At 35.8% G+C, this 17563-nt stretch overlaps 1 protein-coding gene across 1 annotated transcript in view; it reads right to left on the reverse strand.

Annotated features, from left to right (window-relative positions):
- ssh2a (slingshot protein phosphatase 2a) overlaps positions 1-11911 on the reverse strand; it is a 34754-nt gene extending 22843 nt beyond the window's left edge. The window contains exons 1-2 of the mRNA XM_048161703.1: positions 11645-11911; positions 4547-4590 (exon numbers count right to left, since the gene is read on the reverse strand). Of these exons, the coding sequence (XP_048017660.1) occupies positions 4547-4590; positions 11645-11707 (107 nt within the window). The 5' untranslated portion in view covers positions 11708-11911. The remainder of the gene's footprint in view (positions 1-4546; positions 4591-11644) is intronic.
- Positions 11912-17563: the final 5652 nt, after the last annotated feature.

The raw sequence follows: 17563 nt of genomic DNA on the forward strand, positions 1-17563 counted from the left end.
TGAATACTTTCCGTACCCACTGAGTGTATTATATATATATATATATATATATATATACACAGTACAGTCCAAAAGTTTGGAACCACTAAGATTTTTAATGTTTTTAAAAGAAGTTTCGTCTGCTCACCAAGGCTACATTTATTTAATTAAAAATACAGTAAAAAACAGTAATATTGTGAAATATTATTACAATTTAAAATAACTGTTTTCTATTTGAATATATTTCACAAAGTAATTTATTCCTGTGATGCAAAGCTGAATTTTCAGCATCATTACTCCAGTCTTCAGTGTCACATGATCCTTCAGAAATCATTCTAATATGCTGATCTGCTGCTCAAGAAACATTTAATGTGTACAATTGTACAAAATATTTGTGTACAATATTTTTTTTCAGGATTATTTGATGAATAGAAAGTTCAAAAGAACAGTGTTTATCTGAAATCTAATCTTTTGTAACATTATAAATGTATTTACTGCCACTTTGATTGATTTAATGCATCCTTGCTGAATAAAAGTATTCATTTCTTTAATTTCTTTTCAAAAAAATAAAAATAAAAATTCTTACTGACCCCAAACTTTTGAACGGTAGTGTATAATGCTACAGAAGCTTTGTATTTCAGATAAATGCTGTTCTTTTGAGCTTTCTATTCATCAAGGAATCCTGAAAAACTGTTTTCAACATTGAAAATAATCATAAATGTTTATTGAGCAGCAAATCAGCATATTAGAATGATTTCTGAAGGATCATGTGACACTGAAGACTGGAGTAACGATGCTGAAAGTTTTGCATCACAGGAATAAATTACTTTGTCAAATATATTTAAATAGTACACAGTTATTTTAAATTGTAATAATATTTCACAATATTACTGTTTTTTACTGTATTTTTAATTAAATAAATGTATCCTTGGTGAGCAGACAAAACTTCTTTTAAAAACATTAAAAATCTTAGTGGTTCCAAACTTTTGGACTGTACTGTATATATATATATATATATATATATATATATATATATATATATATATATATATATATATATATATATATATATATATATTTATTTACTGTCTTAGATGTTTCTGTCAAATAATTTTTTGCTCGCTTGTTTATATATTTATTTTTCTATTTTGTTTTAAAATCTATTTCACGTATCCCCTGTATTTGTTGTTCAATAAAATAAATATTATATTTAATAAAATATAAATATCTAAATATTTTATAACAAAAATAAAAATAAAAAGTAATTTATATGATATACACATCCTAATGATATATGAAATGTTATAATATAAATGTTATATGTTATATATGTTATATGTTAAATATATATATATATATATATATATATATATATATATATATATATATATATATATATATATATATATATATATATATATATATATATATATGTGTGTGTGTGTGTGTGTTTGTATTTTTATATAAGATGGACAAATGAACGCACAAATCCAGCGTAAATAAATATAAGCCAATGCACACTTGTGAATTCTAAATATGCAAAGCTTTGATGAGTTTGATACAGATCAGACAGTACAGATCAGACGCGAGTTGTTTGTCTCAAAACTAAATTACTCCCATTATGTCGGAGATGATGTCCGATTGCACTTCAGGCAACCCAAATTCAAATCCTCTTGGTCCTATCTCAATCCCATATCCCTTTCACTTCACTTACTGTTCTCTCTCCAACTGTACTATCTGAACAAAAATCTGTTAAATAACTAAATAAATAAATTACTCCCATTATAAACAAAGCTGTCTGTCTACTATGAAAGCACCCGTTTGCAATGAATTACACCACAGATTTACCATGTTATATACAGAAGCTCTACCGGTTGACACATGATTACATCTGACCTTGTAAGAAACTAGGTGAAATGAGAGAAACTCAGGCATGAATAAACTTGCTCTGCCCAGCCCGGTGAGAAATGGTCAGCCAAACGAAATTCACACACATGCGCTCATAAACAGTCCGTGGACCAGAAAAACCTGTTTGGCCACACTGCTGTGACACCTTAATATCTCTGAAATAGTCATTATATGATGGATCTATTTTTCTGTTCTGTTTCCTGGTGCCTGTATCTCCTGCTTTCTCTCTTAACCACCCCCTTCTCCAGCCCCAAGACTAATTTGAGTTGCTGGAATGAGGCCAGTGCACAAAGAAAATGTATCGCAGGCTAGCTAAGACCGAATAGTCCTATAAAAAAACACAATAACTGCACTGCAGGCCTGCTATGACTCAATGTCCAATAAAAAGAACAATAAATGCAAACACTGATGATGACAGTTCTGCTAATACATACCACAATTCAAACATACAGATTCTGAAATCTCTTTAGCAGCTACAACTTTTGTTGTACTTTTTATATATTTTAATATATTTGATTTGTTTTAACCATGTTTTTATTCATTAACCACATCCTTCTCTGACCACGTTTTACAAGCACCAAGTCCATTTTAAAATGCCTTCAAGATACAGACCACATTTTATTTGAGTTTCAAAAGTGATACCCATTTTTGAGATGTGAATTTATGACAAAAGCCTTTGTGAGGTACACTATCATTCAAAAGTTAAAAAAAAAAAAGAAAAAAAAGAAATTAATACTTTTATTCAACAAGGATGCATTAAATTGTAAAAAAAAAATGTTACAGTAAGACATGTAGCAGCACAACAATTTTCAACATTGATAGTAATAAGAAATGTTTACTGAGCACCAAATAAGCATAAAAAAATGATTTCTGAAGGATCATGTGACACTGAAGACTGAAGTAATGGCTGATGAACATTCAGCGTTGCATCACATATCTATTAGGATACATAACAGTTGTTTTAAATTGGAAAAATATGTCATAATATTACTATATTTTACTGTATTTTCGATTAATGTGACCTTAGAGAGCGTTTTTTCCCAAAAAAATTAAATATCTTAACAACAAACTTTTGAAAAGTAGTGTACATGGCAGCAACACTACTAAATTAAAAAGCATTTACTTTTTATTTTGTTCCAGAGTGTACTGCAGATCTCCTCCGCACCCCTTGAAATCATAAGTGATCATGAACAGCAAGATATACTTTTAATTCAGGCCAAAAGTTATGTAATCCAGGGTCAGGTTGTTGCATGGGGGTGCCAGTGGGAAAAGGCAAATGAAAACACACACAGCGCACAGAGATATGAGAATATCGCAAGGAAATGACATCATAGTCATCATAGGATTACCTAACATGCCGTGTAATTGAGGACATGTGTGGCACCGCATCGAAAGTGCCAGGTTTTGGGGTGCCTGTTACGCTTGACCTCAGGGATTTAGTTTTTGTCTTGGATACTACACAAACAAAAGTCTGATGTCATGTAAGACCCTCCCAGACGATTCTGACTGGTGGTGGGAAGCCAAACAGCATTGCATAACTAAGCTTGAATAGATATCATCCACCAGGATTCTTATGATTCAAATTAGACCGGAGTCTGAACCCTGACCGGAGCCTCTAATGAAAGCCCTACGCTGTCAATCATGTGCTGCAGTCCTCCATAAGTTTGTACTTTAAAGTTAGTTAACGTCCTATAGGCAGGTCCAGACAGAACCTGCAGATATACATTTAATATATAATAAATTTAATTAATATGCAAAACCTTTAATCTATCTATCTATCTATCTACTGTATGTATGTATATTTTTTTATATGAAACCTGATGGAGAAGATATGATTATTCATAATTGAATAAAAGTCTGGTATCAGTGCAAAAACAGCTTCACGTTATGTAATACCCGAGTCAAAAACAAAACACAAAGTCTAAACAAGAATGAATTTGAATGATCCTGCAAAAAACAAATTGAGTGCGAGCCTATGTATAGGTTCTCGTGTGAAGTCCGATTTAGCACAAACCAAAACGGAGACGTTCAGAATCAGTTAATCCAAAACAAGAGACAGATACAAAACAAACAAGTCTGATGTCACTTACATACGTGTGTACTCTAAAATACACAAATATTGCTGACCTCAGATACAGTAAACTGATATTCATGCAAATATTACTGGGCAAATACCATAGTGTACTGGATTGCATAGTCACGAACACAACGTAGACAGAATACAGGTCACCATCTTCCTGGTTTCACTCAAAATATAATGAACTAATTTCAAATTTTTAGTCTCTTTCTTAGACACAGACATTGATTGTTACATAATCTGTGATTTCAGATTGGCTTTATTTCGATATCTTTACTAGATCTATTATCAGGCCAAAACAAGCAGATCAAAAATGCAGTTACCCATTCTGAAAATGAAACAAACATTAATAAAAACTCAAACTCTGGCAGGATTTGAATATTAGTCATGATCCGATCAGAATACTCCCCCTGGTGGATATACTGCATATCATAGGATGGCTCAAAACTAAAGTGAATGTTTTCCTCAAAAACAAAGATGATGGTCCAGTCAAGAGTGGCTATGAATATCTGAGACATAAATGTGTATTTCAGTATGCTGGTGGATGAACAGAAGAGGTTAGATGCAGGCCTGTGGACGTACCTTCTGGGCTGAGAGCGCCGGTCATCTTCAGCACTGCCTGCCTCCTGTAGGAAGAGAACAAGAGAAAGACAATGGTCAGACCTGGAGTACATTCAAGTAGATTACAGTGGTTCAGCATGAAATCCAACCCACTCAACTTATCGTAACCGTACTCCTACCTGTACCTGTATCTGCAACGTTAGGCTGATAAAGTGATAACTTTCCCCTATCAAACTTTAGCATTAACCAGCAAGTGTCAGGAAACTATACAAAAATTGTATTCCCCAGTTTTAGAAATGTATTGCGTCTCCACTTTTAGACAGATTTTGAATGCTTTTTCCTACAATCATTATTCATATTTATTTTCAAATTTAGCAAAAACAAACTGTGAGCTGCTGCATGAAAAGACACCAAGTTCCTACTATGACTACTAGAAAATCAGTTAACAAAATGCAATAATAATAGTAGTCATTAATATTCAATTCATATTCCTTTTCAGATCATATACCCATCTACAAATTAAGAAACAAGTAATACAAACACTACAGTTCAAAAGTAAGTGCTCATTAGGATTTGTTTTTATGTTCTTGAAAAAGGCTGCATTTATTTGAACAAACAGGAATACTGTGAAATATTATTACAATTTTCTTCAATATATTTTAAAAACTTTGTAGTCACCATTCTTGATGCTAAAGGGCCTTTAAACTACATTCAGAACTATGTACTACCATATTTGTACTATTTACACTATGCAGTATGTATACTGTGCTGTGCATAATATGAATTTATCATTGGTCTTGACAATAAACTGACTATTTGATGTAAATTAAATGTTATTTTTTAAAACAGCACACATTACTCATATCATTTTTGTAGCATGCAGTATGTTTCATAATCCTAACCAGTATCAATCACAATTTTAACATCATTTGACGCATTGATAGGACTACCAAAAGTTTAATATATTTATAATGTAATTTATTCATGTGATGAATAAATTCTGATGTGGTGCTCAAGTAACATTTTTTACTATTATCATCAAGAAAACAGTTGTGCTACTTAATATTTTTGTGGAAACTTTTCTTCAGGATTCTTTGATTAATAGAAAATTCAAAACAACAGCATTTATTTGAAATAGAAATCTTTTGTAACATTATATATGGCTTAACTGTCATTTTTTATTAATTTAATGTGTCCTTGCTTAAAAGGTTAGTTCGCACAAAAATTAAATTTCTGTCATTTATTACTTCCCCTCATGTTGTTCCAAACCCGTAAGACCTTCGTTCATCTTTGGAATACATATTAAGATATTTTTGTCATTGCACAATGTCATTGCACTTTTCAAGGTCCAGAAAGGCATTAAAGGTGCCCTAGAACTTTTTTTTAAAAGATGTAATATAAGTCTAAGGTGTCCCCTGAATGTGTCTGAAGTTTCAGCTCAAAATACCCCATAGATTTTTTGTATTCATTTTTTTAACTGCCTATTTTGGGGCATAATTAGAAATGAGCCGATTCAGGGTGTGTGGCCCTTTAAATCTGGTGCTCCACGCCCCAAGAGCTTGCGCTTGCCTTAAACAACATAAAAAAAGTTCACACAGCTAATATAACACTCAAAATGGATCTTTACAAAGTGTTCCGTGGCTAACGGCTAATGCTACATTGTTGGAGAGATTTATAAAGAATGAAGTTGTGTTTATGCATTATACAGACTGCAAGTGTTTAAAAATGAAAATAGCGACGGCTCGTCTCCGTGAATACTGTAAGAAATTATGGTAACTTTAACCACATTTAACAGTACATTAGCAACATGCTAACGAAACATTTAGAAAGACAATTTACAAATATCACTAAAAATATCATGTAATCATGGATCATGTCAGTTATTATTGCTCTATCTGCCATTTTTTGCTATTGTCCTCGCTTGCTTACCTAGTCGGTTGATTCAGCTCTGCACAGATCCAGACATTTATACTGGCTGCCCTTGTGTAATGCCTTTCATAATGTTGGGAACATGAGCTGGCATATGCAAATATTGGGGGCGTACACCCCGACTGTTACGTAACAGTCGGTGTTATGTTGAGATTTGCCTGTTCTTCGGAGGCCTTTTAAACAAATGAGATTTATATAAGAAGGAGGAAACAATGGTGTTTGAGACTCACTGTATGTCATTTCCATGTACTGAACTCTTGTTATTTAACTATGCCGAAGTAAATTCAATTTTTGAATCTAGGGCACCTTTAAAGACATTGTTAAAATAGTCCATGTGTCTACAGTGGTTCAACCTTAATGTTATGAAGCGACTAGAATACTTTATGTGCACAAAAACAAAACAAAAATAACGACTTTATTCAACAATTTCTTCTCTTCCCCATCAGTCTCTACACTGTGTACATTGTAGACGCAGTGCAGCGCTTCTGGGTTCTACTAAAGTCCCTTTAAGACAAGTCATTTCACTCGGCGGCCATCTTTGAAACGCCTCTCGGGCATCCAAGTGCAGCTCCTATCTCTTTGAATGGGAAAACATCAAATTCTCCAAAGCTGTTTGCCAAGCTTTCGATTAAATTTCATATTTGAAATCACCAATGAAATCTAACAACAACTTTCTGATAAATTTAGTTTCTAAATGCTCGAATCATGACAAAAAAACTGTATTTTTCAGGTTGGATCAAGCTAATGCACATGCGCAGTCCTAAATTCGGAGGCGTGCGTCTGACTGTTTCTATAGAAACCGGAGCTTCTAACGATCGCTGCAGTGATGCGATGATTTTACCAATTGGCGATTGGCTCTTATTTCGAAGGCGGGACTTATTCCGCCATATTGCGCGTTGCACTTTCTCCCATTCAAAACAATACGAGTGACGCGTCTTGTGTTATTCCATTGTCTTTGGGTCAGAACGTTGACTCATTATTGGCCGACTCTGTTCACGTGAGCTATGATGAGCCAATAATGAGCCGCTGTTCTCACGTAGAACCTGGAAGCACTGCATTATGTTTACTACGTGATTAGACTGTTGAATAAAGTCATTATTTTTGTTTTGTTTTTGTACACAAAAAGTATTCTCGTCGCTTCATAACATTAAGGTTGAACCACTGCAGTCACGTGGACTATTTTAAGGTTGACATTGCTATCTTTCTGGACCTTGAAAGGTTCAATGATATTGCTGCCTATGTGTGGTTCAGAAACTTTCGGATTTCATCAAAAATGTGTTCCAAAGATGAACGAAGGTCTTACAGGTTTGGAACGACATGAGGGTGAGTAATTAATGACAGAAATTAAATTTTTGGGTGAACTAACCCTTTAATAAAAGTATTAATTTCTTGAAAAAACAACTTTTGAACAGCAGTGTACATTAACGTAATTGTGAATACAATCAGGGCCATCATAAAGATGAGGATAGGCACTCAACAAACATAATTACCCAGCAAAATAGAGGGGGATATATATTCAAAACACCTTCTCCATCTGCCGTCTCAGTATGAAAGAGAATCTTTTGTCTACTACTAATGACACGTCAAGCCTGCTTATCTTTCAAGCAGCTCGCACATCCCCGTCTTCCAGAGATTGTTATCTCGCAAAACTAAACCTTCTCACTCATACGCCCTAGCTAAGCCAAACATACAGACACACACACAAAATTCACAAGTATATGTGTGATTACTGCAAAGCTTCAGGCTCCCTCTGCCCACAACGGCCCAGGGTATGTTTAATCCATGCTGCCTGTTTCAGTAATCCCAATCCCAGAGTACTTTCTCTCAGGGATCAGGCAGACAACCCATGCTACATATGGACGACATAACCCAGTGCTTCTTAAATAAGAGGTAAATCAGTAAATAAGAGGTAGTCAGGCACAATTCAGAATACAATGCTATAGAGGCAAAAATATGCCGCACCAGCAAACAACAGTGTGAGATACACTGCACTGCAGGGCCATGAACTCAAGGTGTCTGTGACAAAGTATACTGCTTTAGCAATATGAGAATGTACAACAATGTAACTCCTCACTTCTAATTTAGTTCAATACATTTGAGAAACTGGCTAATTTGCTTATCCAATAGCTCTCAGCATGTAAAGTTTGCATGCAGACATGCATCACAACCGCCCTCAAGCCAGGCATACTAATAAGGCTCGCTGGGATAGGTTCACTGAGGACTACTTTGTCTGGAAAACCTTGAGGCATCTCACAAGATGACTCACATGGATGCCTCAATGGGGTCACATGACGGGCAGCTGGTAATGGGGGGGAAATAAGCCCATCTCACTCACATAACCTAATTTTCCTATCTGTCTGTGGCCTTTACATGGCCTAGTGGCCTAACCTAAATACTACACTTAAGATTTTAGGTCAGCCTATCATAAGATGAATTAGTTGAGGCAGGTCATCTCAATTTTGGAGCTTCTAAAACAAAGATAATAGCCTTATAATGCTTAGTTTTTTTTTCCGGCATCATACTTGTTTTTTTAATGAGAGTTGCATGGACTCCACTGTAACAAAGCAGCTTGATTTTACTGAAAGAAACCTTACAGTATGTTCAGAAGAATAGCATACTAATATTTGTAAGATTTTTCAATATGTACTGTGCACAATATAATTTATTGTGGTGCTAAGTTGACAAACTGACAATTTGAGTTAAATGAAATGCTTCTTAATGCATTATGCAATGTATGCAATGCTCAATGCTATGTAATATGTGACCCTGGCCCACAAAACCAGTCATAAGCCGCACGGGTATATTTGTAGCAATAGGCAACAATACATCGTATGGATCAAAATTATCGATTTTTCTTTTATGCCAAAACCATTAACATATTAAGTAAAGATCATGTTCCATGAAGATATTTTGTGAATTTCCAAATTTTTGAGAATGGATAGCATTGCTAAGGACTTCATTTGGACAACTTTAAAGGTGATTTTCTCAATAATTTGATTTCTTTTTGCACCCTCAGATTCCAGATTTTCAAATAGTTGTATGTCGGCCAAATATTATATATTCCTAACAAACCATACATCAATGGAAAGCTTATTTATTCAGCTTTCAGATTATGTATGAATCTCAATTTCAAAAAATTTGATCCTTATGACTGTTTTTGTGGTCCAGGGTCACGTATGCATTATGTATCCTAACAATGTCAACAGTTATTTCAACATCATTTCATTTATTACTAATATATTAAGTGTTTACTGCTGCATTTTATATTGTTTCAAATATCTACTATATGAAGAAAAAGATGTACACTGTAAAATATACATATTATATATATATATATATATATATATATATATATATATATATATATATATATATATATATATATATATATATTCAAACAGATAAAAAAAAAACTCAGATTTTCCCATATATAAATACTCATTCCAGTTGAAAATAAAGGGTTGCAGATTTTAAATATTAGAATTTCATGGCGAGAGTCTTACTGTCACTGAAAATTACTTCTTGTGGACCATAAGACACGACAAATCGTGATGTGAGCTTTACAGAACTAACCCACTTTTCATGCACCATCACCCCCTTGTCATCAACAAACGCATTCAACTCAAGTACATGATTGTGTCATCCAGATCTCAAAATAGTGGCTAAAAGACATATGAGCATATATGTTCAGAACAACAATACTGCACTTACTATTTCTGCAGTATATAATGTAAATATTTATACACAAATAATTACAGCCACATTTTTACCATCTCTTTCTTTGACACTTTAACTTGTATATTTTAATGTGCATAAAAGCACATTAAAAATACAAAACTGTTTTTGCATCTCTGAGAGTTGTCAACAGGCACAAGTAAAACATGAGGCAATGCATGGTCAGTCTGTGCAACACAGGCAAACATTACAGATAAATGAGAAACGCCTTGTTATGATGGTAAAATAGTGAATTGTGAGACACGCCTTGTTACGATGGTAAAATAGTGAATTTTGAGAAAACTTTCTGAGAAATTAGGAAGTGGTGTGAACCCATAGGGCTGTGCTACTTTATCAAATTGCAACAGTTGTTGAGACAAATAACGTTAGTCACTCCACTACTGGATCAGGCCAAAGCATCCACAAATTAGCACAAGTTCTAACTAGTACAACTGAGATGTTTGTTTGTGTTTGTGTGTGTGTGTGTGTGTGTGTGTGTGTGTGTGCCCAGGTGAAAAAAAAAGTACACTTCTATAATGTACTTAAAGTGCTTTATTTTCACGCACTAATTTTCTACTTAATATACTAAAAATTATTCTTTAGTACTTCTTAAGATAACCTTAAGAACATCTAAGTGTACTCAACTGTGCTATTTTGAGACACCATGAATATGAACAAAAAATGAGCTTTTAATATACTATCTCTGTATTTAACAAATATATTTAGTTACCACTTGTAGTACACTATGGATTCAAATGTACTATACGTAGTATCTAAATAATTTTTTTAAATACAGAGATAGTATATTAAAAGCACATTTTAGTTCATATTCATGGTGTCTCAAAATAGCACAGTTGAGTACACTTAGATGTTCTTAAGGTTATCTTAAGAAGTACTAAAGAATAATTTTTAGTATATTAAGTAGAAAATTAGTGCACGAAAATAGAGCACTTTAAGTAGGCTACATTATTGAAATGTACTTTTTTCACCTGGATGTATGTGTGTGTGTGTGTGTGCTTTCGCCATATTTCAAGACATTTCCTCCTAAAACAGAATTTCTTAGTATTGATCTATATTAATTAAATGCAACAGAATGACAGGGTACTACAATAAAGTTTATAAAGTCCAGATGTCACCGTACACGTACTGCAGATCAGCAGCTAGCATCTAGCTCAACTAGCTCACAAAACTATAAAAAAATAAATAAACACCGCTTTTGTTCACTAATAGCTCGCCAACCTTAATGGACTGTTGTTTTAGTGATATTAAAGTAACATTCAAAAATCAAGTATGAAACTACGAACGCTTGTACAAAACAAAGCGTTACCGGCTAGTTGCATGTCTTACATTGATCAGCTCAGTATCGTTCTGCGCACGCGCAGATCTAGTGAACAACCTAGCAGCCGCTACAGCTCGGACATGAATAAAATCATTTAATAACTAGAGAAAAACTGGTGAAATAAATAAGAAACTCACCGACACGCACGGACTGGAGGCTGTACTAGGGGTTGGCGACCGTTGTACGATGACCAGCGCCATTCAAGGTCCACGAACACAAGATGTAAGAGAAGGTAGCGGCGAAACTCACATCATTTGCTGCTGTCGCACATAGGAAGATGTGCAGCGTCTTCGAGGTCGCTCGCTTCTGTTCGCTCTGCGCATGCGCGATGCATACCAGCTGTCAAACCACTAACAGTACTGAACAGTAACTTAATAAAGGGGTGAGGCGTCATACCTCTCGTGTTAGTAATATGATCGCTCTCTAAATCCTTTTAAATGATGCGTTACCATGGTAATAGCGTCATAGTTTGAATCCATTTTCTTCTCATTCTTTTATAATTGTTATATGGGGAACAGGGAGTGTTGTAACTGAGCAACTGAGCTGTAAACTCATGGCTAAGGTTAGTTCAATTTGTTTCCAATTTTTGAAGCAGAGCACTTCCTTTAAAGGTTTTTTTTTTTTTTTTTTTTTTTTTTTTAATTAAAATGTATAAAATGTAGTAGGAAGGTGGTGATGGCACACTATATATCTAAAAAAATATATATTTAGAAAATAAATATTTATAAATAACATGTAGGCTATAATCACACTCTTTGTTTTATTGTTTCAACCCACTCAGTAGTGTGCAGTATTTCTATACTACTTTTTTATTTTAAGTATTTCTGAATACTTTATATAGCAAACAAATATGTGAAATATTAAATCAAAGTTCGAGACATGCAGCTTTCATTATCTTAAATATACATTTTCCCTTATACAATAATTAAACTAAAATACCTAAAAATCACCTTAAAGGATTAGTTCACTCTCAAATTAAAATTTCCTGATAATTTACTCACTCCCATGTCATCCAAGATGTTCATATCTTTCTTTCGTCAGTCGAAAAGGCTTTTGATGAAAACATTCCAGGATTTTTCTCCTTATAGTGGACTTCAATGGAGCCCAAACAGTTAAGGGAAATAAGGGTCTTATCTAGAGAAACCATCGCTCATTTTCTAAAAAAAATAAATAAAATTTTATACATTTTAACTATAAATGCTCATCTTGAACTAGCTTCTTTTTCTTCTTCTTCTCCGGCAGTGTAGACACTGCTAAGTGTATTACTGCCCTCCTCAGGTGAAAGTTTGAACTAAATTGCCATATACAATATGCTAGTGCAATTAGTTCAAACTTTGACCTGTGGAGGGCAGTAATACACTTTGCAGTGTCTACACTGCTGAAATTCAAATAAAGAAGAAGAGAGCTAGTTCAAGATGAGCATTTATGGTTAAAATGTATAAAATTTAAAATATTTTTTAGAAAATGAGCTATGGTTTCTCTAGATAAGACCCTTATTCCTCATCTGGGATCGTGTAGAACGCTTTGAAGCTGCAATGAAACTGTAATTTTGACCTTCAACCGTTTGGAGAAAAATCCTGGAATGTTTTCATCAAAAACCTTAATTTCTTTTCGACTGAAGAAAGAAAGAAAGACATGAACATCTTGGATGACATGGGGGTGAGTAAATTATCAGGAAATTTTTATTTGAAAGTGAACTAATCTTTTAACTTGTCATGCCCATAATATTACTGATCAGCTGTTCTAAAACAGAATACCTTCATAATGAATGTGTAACCTCATTTCACAGTTTAAAACCTGTGGACACTTAAACAATACATGATTACCTCCTTCAGTGCAACATTAAGGAAGCTGTGTTCAAAGTGACAGTAAACACTCCACACCTAGATGACGGATGCTAAGCTCATGTTTCAATGGGAGCTGTAGCATGTCCCTAACCATCCTCATTAAGACAGAGAACCTGTTCCCAAGTGTCACAACAACCTGATGACAAACACATTCGAGTGGCAGAATTAAGAGGATGGCTGTTTGCTGTCACAGTCCTAGGCTCTGAGCCTGAAGAGAGAGCCTGGCAATTTAACGAATAATAAATAAAAATAAAACTGTTAATTAAAAAGTAAGTTTGCCATTCAACTGAACATATAAGCAATTTTATTTATTTATTAATTTTAATTCTCAAATGTTTTAATTTACAAAGCAACAACAATAAAAATATAACTTATAACACCAACCATAATTTTTTTTTTTTCAATCAATGTGTTGCACAGGTCAATAAATTCACAAGTTCACACTTTCAAACAGTGGTTGGACAATGAAACAATAATTTGTGGTCTAAAACCAGGTGTAGGGCCAAATATGGTGTAGTAGGGCCTCCTTTTACAGCCAATACAGCATCAGTTCGTCTTGGGAATGACAGATCCAGTCCTGCACAGTGGCCAAAGGGATTTTGAGCCATTCCTCTTGGCCATTTCTCCTCTCTTCCAGAACAGTGGCCAGGTCACTGCCTGATGCTGGTGGGGGAAAATGTTTTCTGACTTGCTCCTCCAAAATACCTTAAAGTGGCTCAAAATATTTAGACCTGTTGACTGTGCAGGCCATGGGAGATGTCCAAATTCACTTTCATGTTCATCAGACTATTCTGTCACAAGTCTTGCTGTGTGTATTGGTGCATTATCTTGTTGATGGTGTATTATCTTGCTCCTCCAAAATGTTTCGGTAATCTTTGGCAGTGACTCGCCCATCAAGCACAGTAGAGAATGCCATGATATTGCAGCCCAAACCATCACTGATCCACCCCTTGCTTCACTCTGGTGTTTAGCCTCTTTGGGGCTTCTGTGGGAAAGTCAGTAAAGGTGGACTCATCGGAGAACAACACATGTTTCACTTTGCCCACAGCCCAAGATTTACACTGTTGGCACCAACGAAACAGACATTGCCATCTAGCAGCCCGACCATGAATATTGGCTCTGTGAAGCTCCAGACGAGAAGTTTTGGTGGAAACAAGATAGTCGATGTACACATTTAATTCTGTAGCGCTTTTCAGCTGTGGTTTTATGTTTTTGCATACAGCCCGGGTTAGTACCTGGACATCCCTTTCAGACAGCTTCCTCTTACGTCGACAGTTACTCCTGTTGGATGTGGTGCGTCCTATGTAGTGGTATGCGGACATTCATTACCCTGGATACCATGGCTCTCGATACACTACAAAGACTTGCTGTACTGGTCATAGATGAACCAGCGAGAAGCGCACCTATTGGTCCTCTTTTGAACTCTGATATGTCTCCCATTATGTTGTGTGGATTGCAGTATTTTATGTACAGCTGTGCTATTGCTCTGCAAATTCAACCTTCACACTCTGCTCCTACTGATTGAATGTAAAATCAAGATTGGCCACCAGGCCGTGCATATACAGGCATGAAGCCTATAACACAGCAAAAGAACTCGCGGCTTCCGGACCGTATCCGCGAACGGACCCGTATCGGCGTCTACTTACGCGTAGTGACAGATCCGCAACGAAGGCGGATCGCGGACCCGCCGTGGCTCCGCGCTGCATCCGCGATTAAAACCTTACCTCTGCGGCGGGTCCGTTTGGGAAATTGATACAACCGTTACAGTAAAGGCGCGTGCGCGTCCACGGATCCGACATGGGTCCGCTCAGGATCCGGTGATTGACAGTAGAATTTACAGCGCCACCCGGAGGCAGAGCTGATCCTCTGGGCGGTGCCAAAACGAATGTTACAGTCACGCGGGTTTGGCGACTTGAATGCAGATCTGCCTAGGAGTCTCCTGCTGTGTGGGATGGACTGCGTTTCAGTTTCATTGTCCAACCCAATCAAATAGAGTAAAGAATATGTATATTTGGCGTACTGTCTGAAGGGCTCAGAATTTTTTCTCGAACCCAGAGTACTCCCACATATCCCTTGCTGGGATAGGAACAATTGAGAGTGAGGAGTTGGGGTGGTGGTGGGATGCTGGAAAACCGTTGTGGAACAGAGGTAAGTATACTGGTATACTCTCGTGCTGATTTGAGTAGATTATCTGAACGTGCTCCTCCCGAACTTTGTTAATAAATCATCATTAATGAAGGAAATAAATGAAGTGAGCGAGCAAGCGGACATAAAACAATGCAGCACAGGAAATGCACAAAAAACACTATCATGTGAAAGCCTGGGAGTTTTAAACAACATTCTGAACATGGCAGCATCCATAAAACCCCTGGATGAAATGAGTAAAGAATTCCACAGACAGACGGCAGCTGGTGGGAGTGCCCCGTCACCCATGTGTCATATGATTGCATATGTATGGAGGAGGATGCTATTTCCAGGGCCTAAATGGAAGGGCTTGATCATAAGTCTAGAGCTGATTGCTTTATCCACAGCTTTCTTTATTTTATTTAGAAAAACTAGACCAATGCAAACCAATTCAGCTGAGATTGAGATTTGGTATGTAGGAAAAATTCATCAAATCCTTTAAAATATCTGGGCTATATATTATTGAAACCCCCATCTACTCCATCCCCCATTTCATCCCAGCAGATGTAACATCAGTATGCTGGTGTTTTAGAGAGCTTGTGGGAAAAGTCCACAGCAAACAATCAATACAGACTCATTCTGTCAGAGAAAACAATAATCAGTCGGAGATACAAAACATATTGATTAGAAATGAGACGCCACATTAAGGGGGGGGGGAGAGGTAAAAAATAAATTATTTTGCTGGGTGTTGTGACAGTGATTGATGGATTCATTTCTCCGCAATATTACTTTCAGTGGTCGAATGTCTTATTGGTTATTTAATGCATTACTATTCCTCATATTTTCTCAATACAGTTAAAATCCCATACCATGGATTTTTTTATTGTCAAACAGTAAAAGAACAACCACAATACATAAGGAAATGAAGAGGCATTGTCTCCTACTTCATGATGTCTTTTATGCCCAAATGTTGTTTTGCCGCATGGGCACGTCTCATGTTTTGTCTGTTATCACATGCGTGACGCTGTCTGCATCTGTCAGTGACCGTATCTCTGTCTCCCCGTGTGGATTAGCAGGGAGAGCAGGGAAGATAAGATTGAGATTAGGGGACACTGACTATCAGAGTTTAAGACAGACAGACAACAGCAGTCATGGCTTTTAATTAAAGTTCGACTCAGAGGGCTTGGCTCAGTGACAGTGAAATGGGGGCTGGGAAGGGTGGAGTAAGAAAAATTGCTCCTTTGGGGATTTGCAGAATTCTAATAGAATTCTAGAATTCTCTCTTTCAGATGACAAAAAATATTTTAAATGAAACTGAAATTCAAATAAAGCCAAACCACTTAAATATTCTTACTGGAGTAGCACTGAGCACCCACTTCATTATTTTTGTGATATAAGTCCTCCTAGTGTTAAATCATGTTTAAAATATTTTGAGATGTCTCATGTCAGAACAACCTGCATAATAAACAGTGTTCACCATGTGAAAGCAAATGAAAGAATAGCAATAGCATAATTTCTGATGCATATATGAAACATCACACGTATGTTCAGTTATACTGTGAAGCTACTTAAAAATCATTTGTGAATATCTCAAAATCAATAGTTAACTTAAATGAAAAAGAAAATAAATGCTGTAGCACTTATAAAGATAGGCCCACATGCAGACTCTCATCCTTTCCACAGAGCACTAGTCCTTCTAGTGGTTATCTACTGTAATTGCAGCCTGTGTAAAGTCCTGTCATTAAGGCCCAGTTTCACAGACAGGGCTTAGCCTAAGCCAGGATTAAGCCTTAGTTCAATTAAGTAGCTTTTATAAACATTCACTAGAAAAAAAAAAAAACATTACTGGTGTGCATCTTGAGACAAAACAATGACACTGACAATTTTAAGGTATGTCAATACAAGTTACTTTCAGTTCGAACAGCTCAAACATGCATTTTAGTCTAGGACTAGCTTAAAGGTGCTAAAGAGGATCTTTTCGTTGACTGAGAAACCAAAGACTGTTACTGAGTTTTTGAAATGAGCGCATGCGTAAGAATTTCGAGGGAACGCCTCCCAAAACTCGTGCACAAGTATTGGAACACG

The sequence above is a fragment of the Megalobrama amblycephala genome, linkage group LG16, assembly GCF_018812025.1.
Source record: "Megalobrama amblycephala isolate DHTTF-2021 linkage group LG16, ASM1881202v1, whole genome shotgun sequence".
NCBI classification, from domain to species: Eukaryota; Metazoa; Chordata; class Actinopteri; order Cypriniformes; family Xenocyprididae; genus Megalobrama; species Megalobrama amblycephala.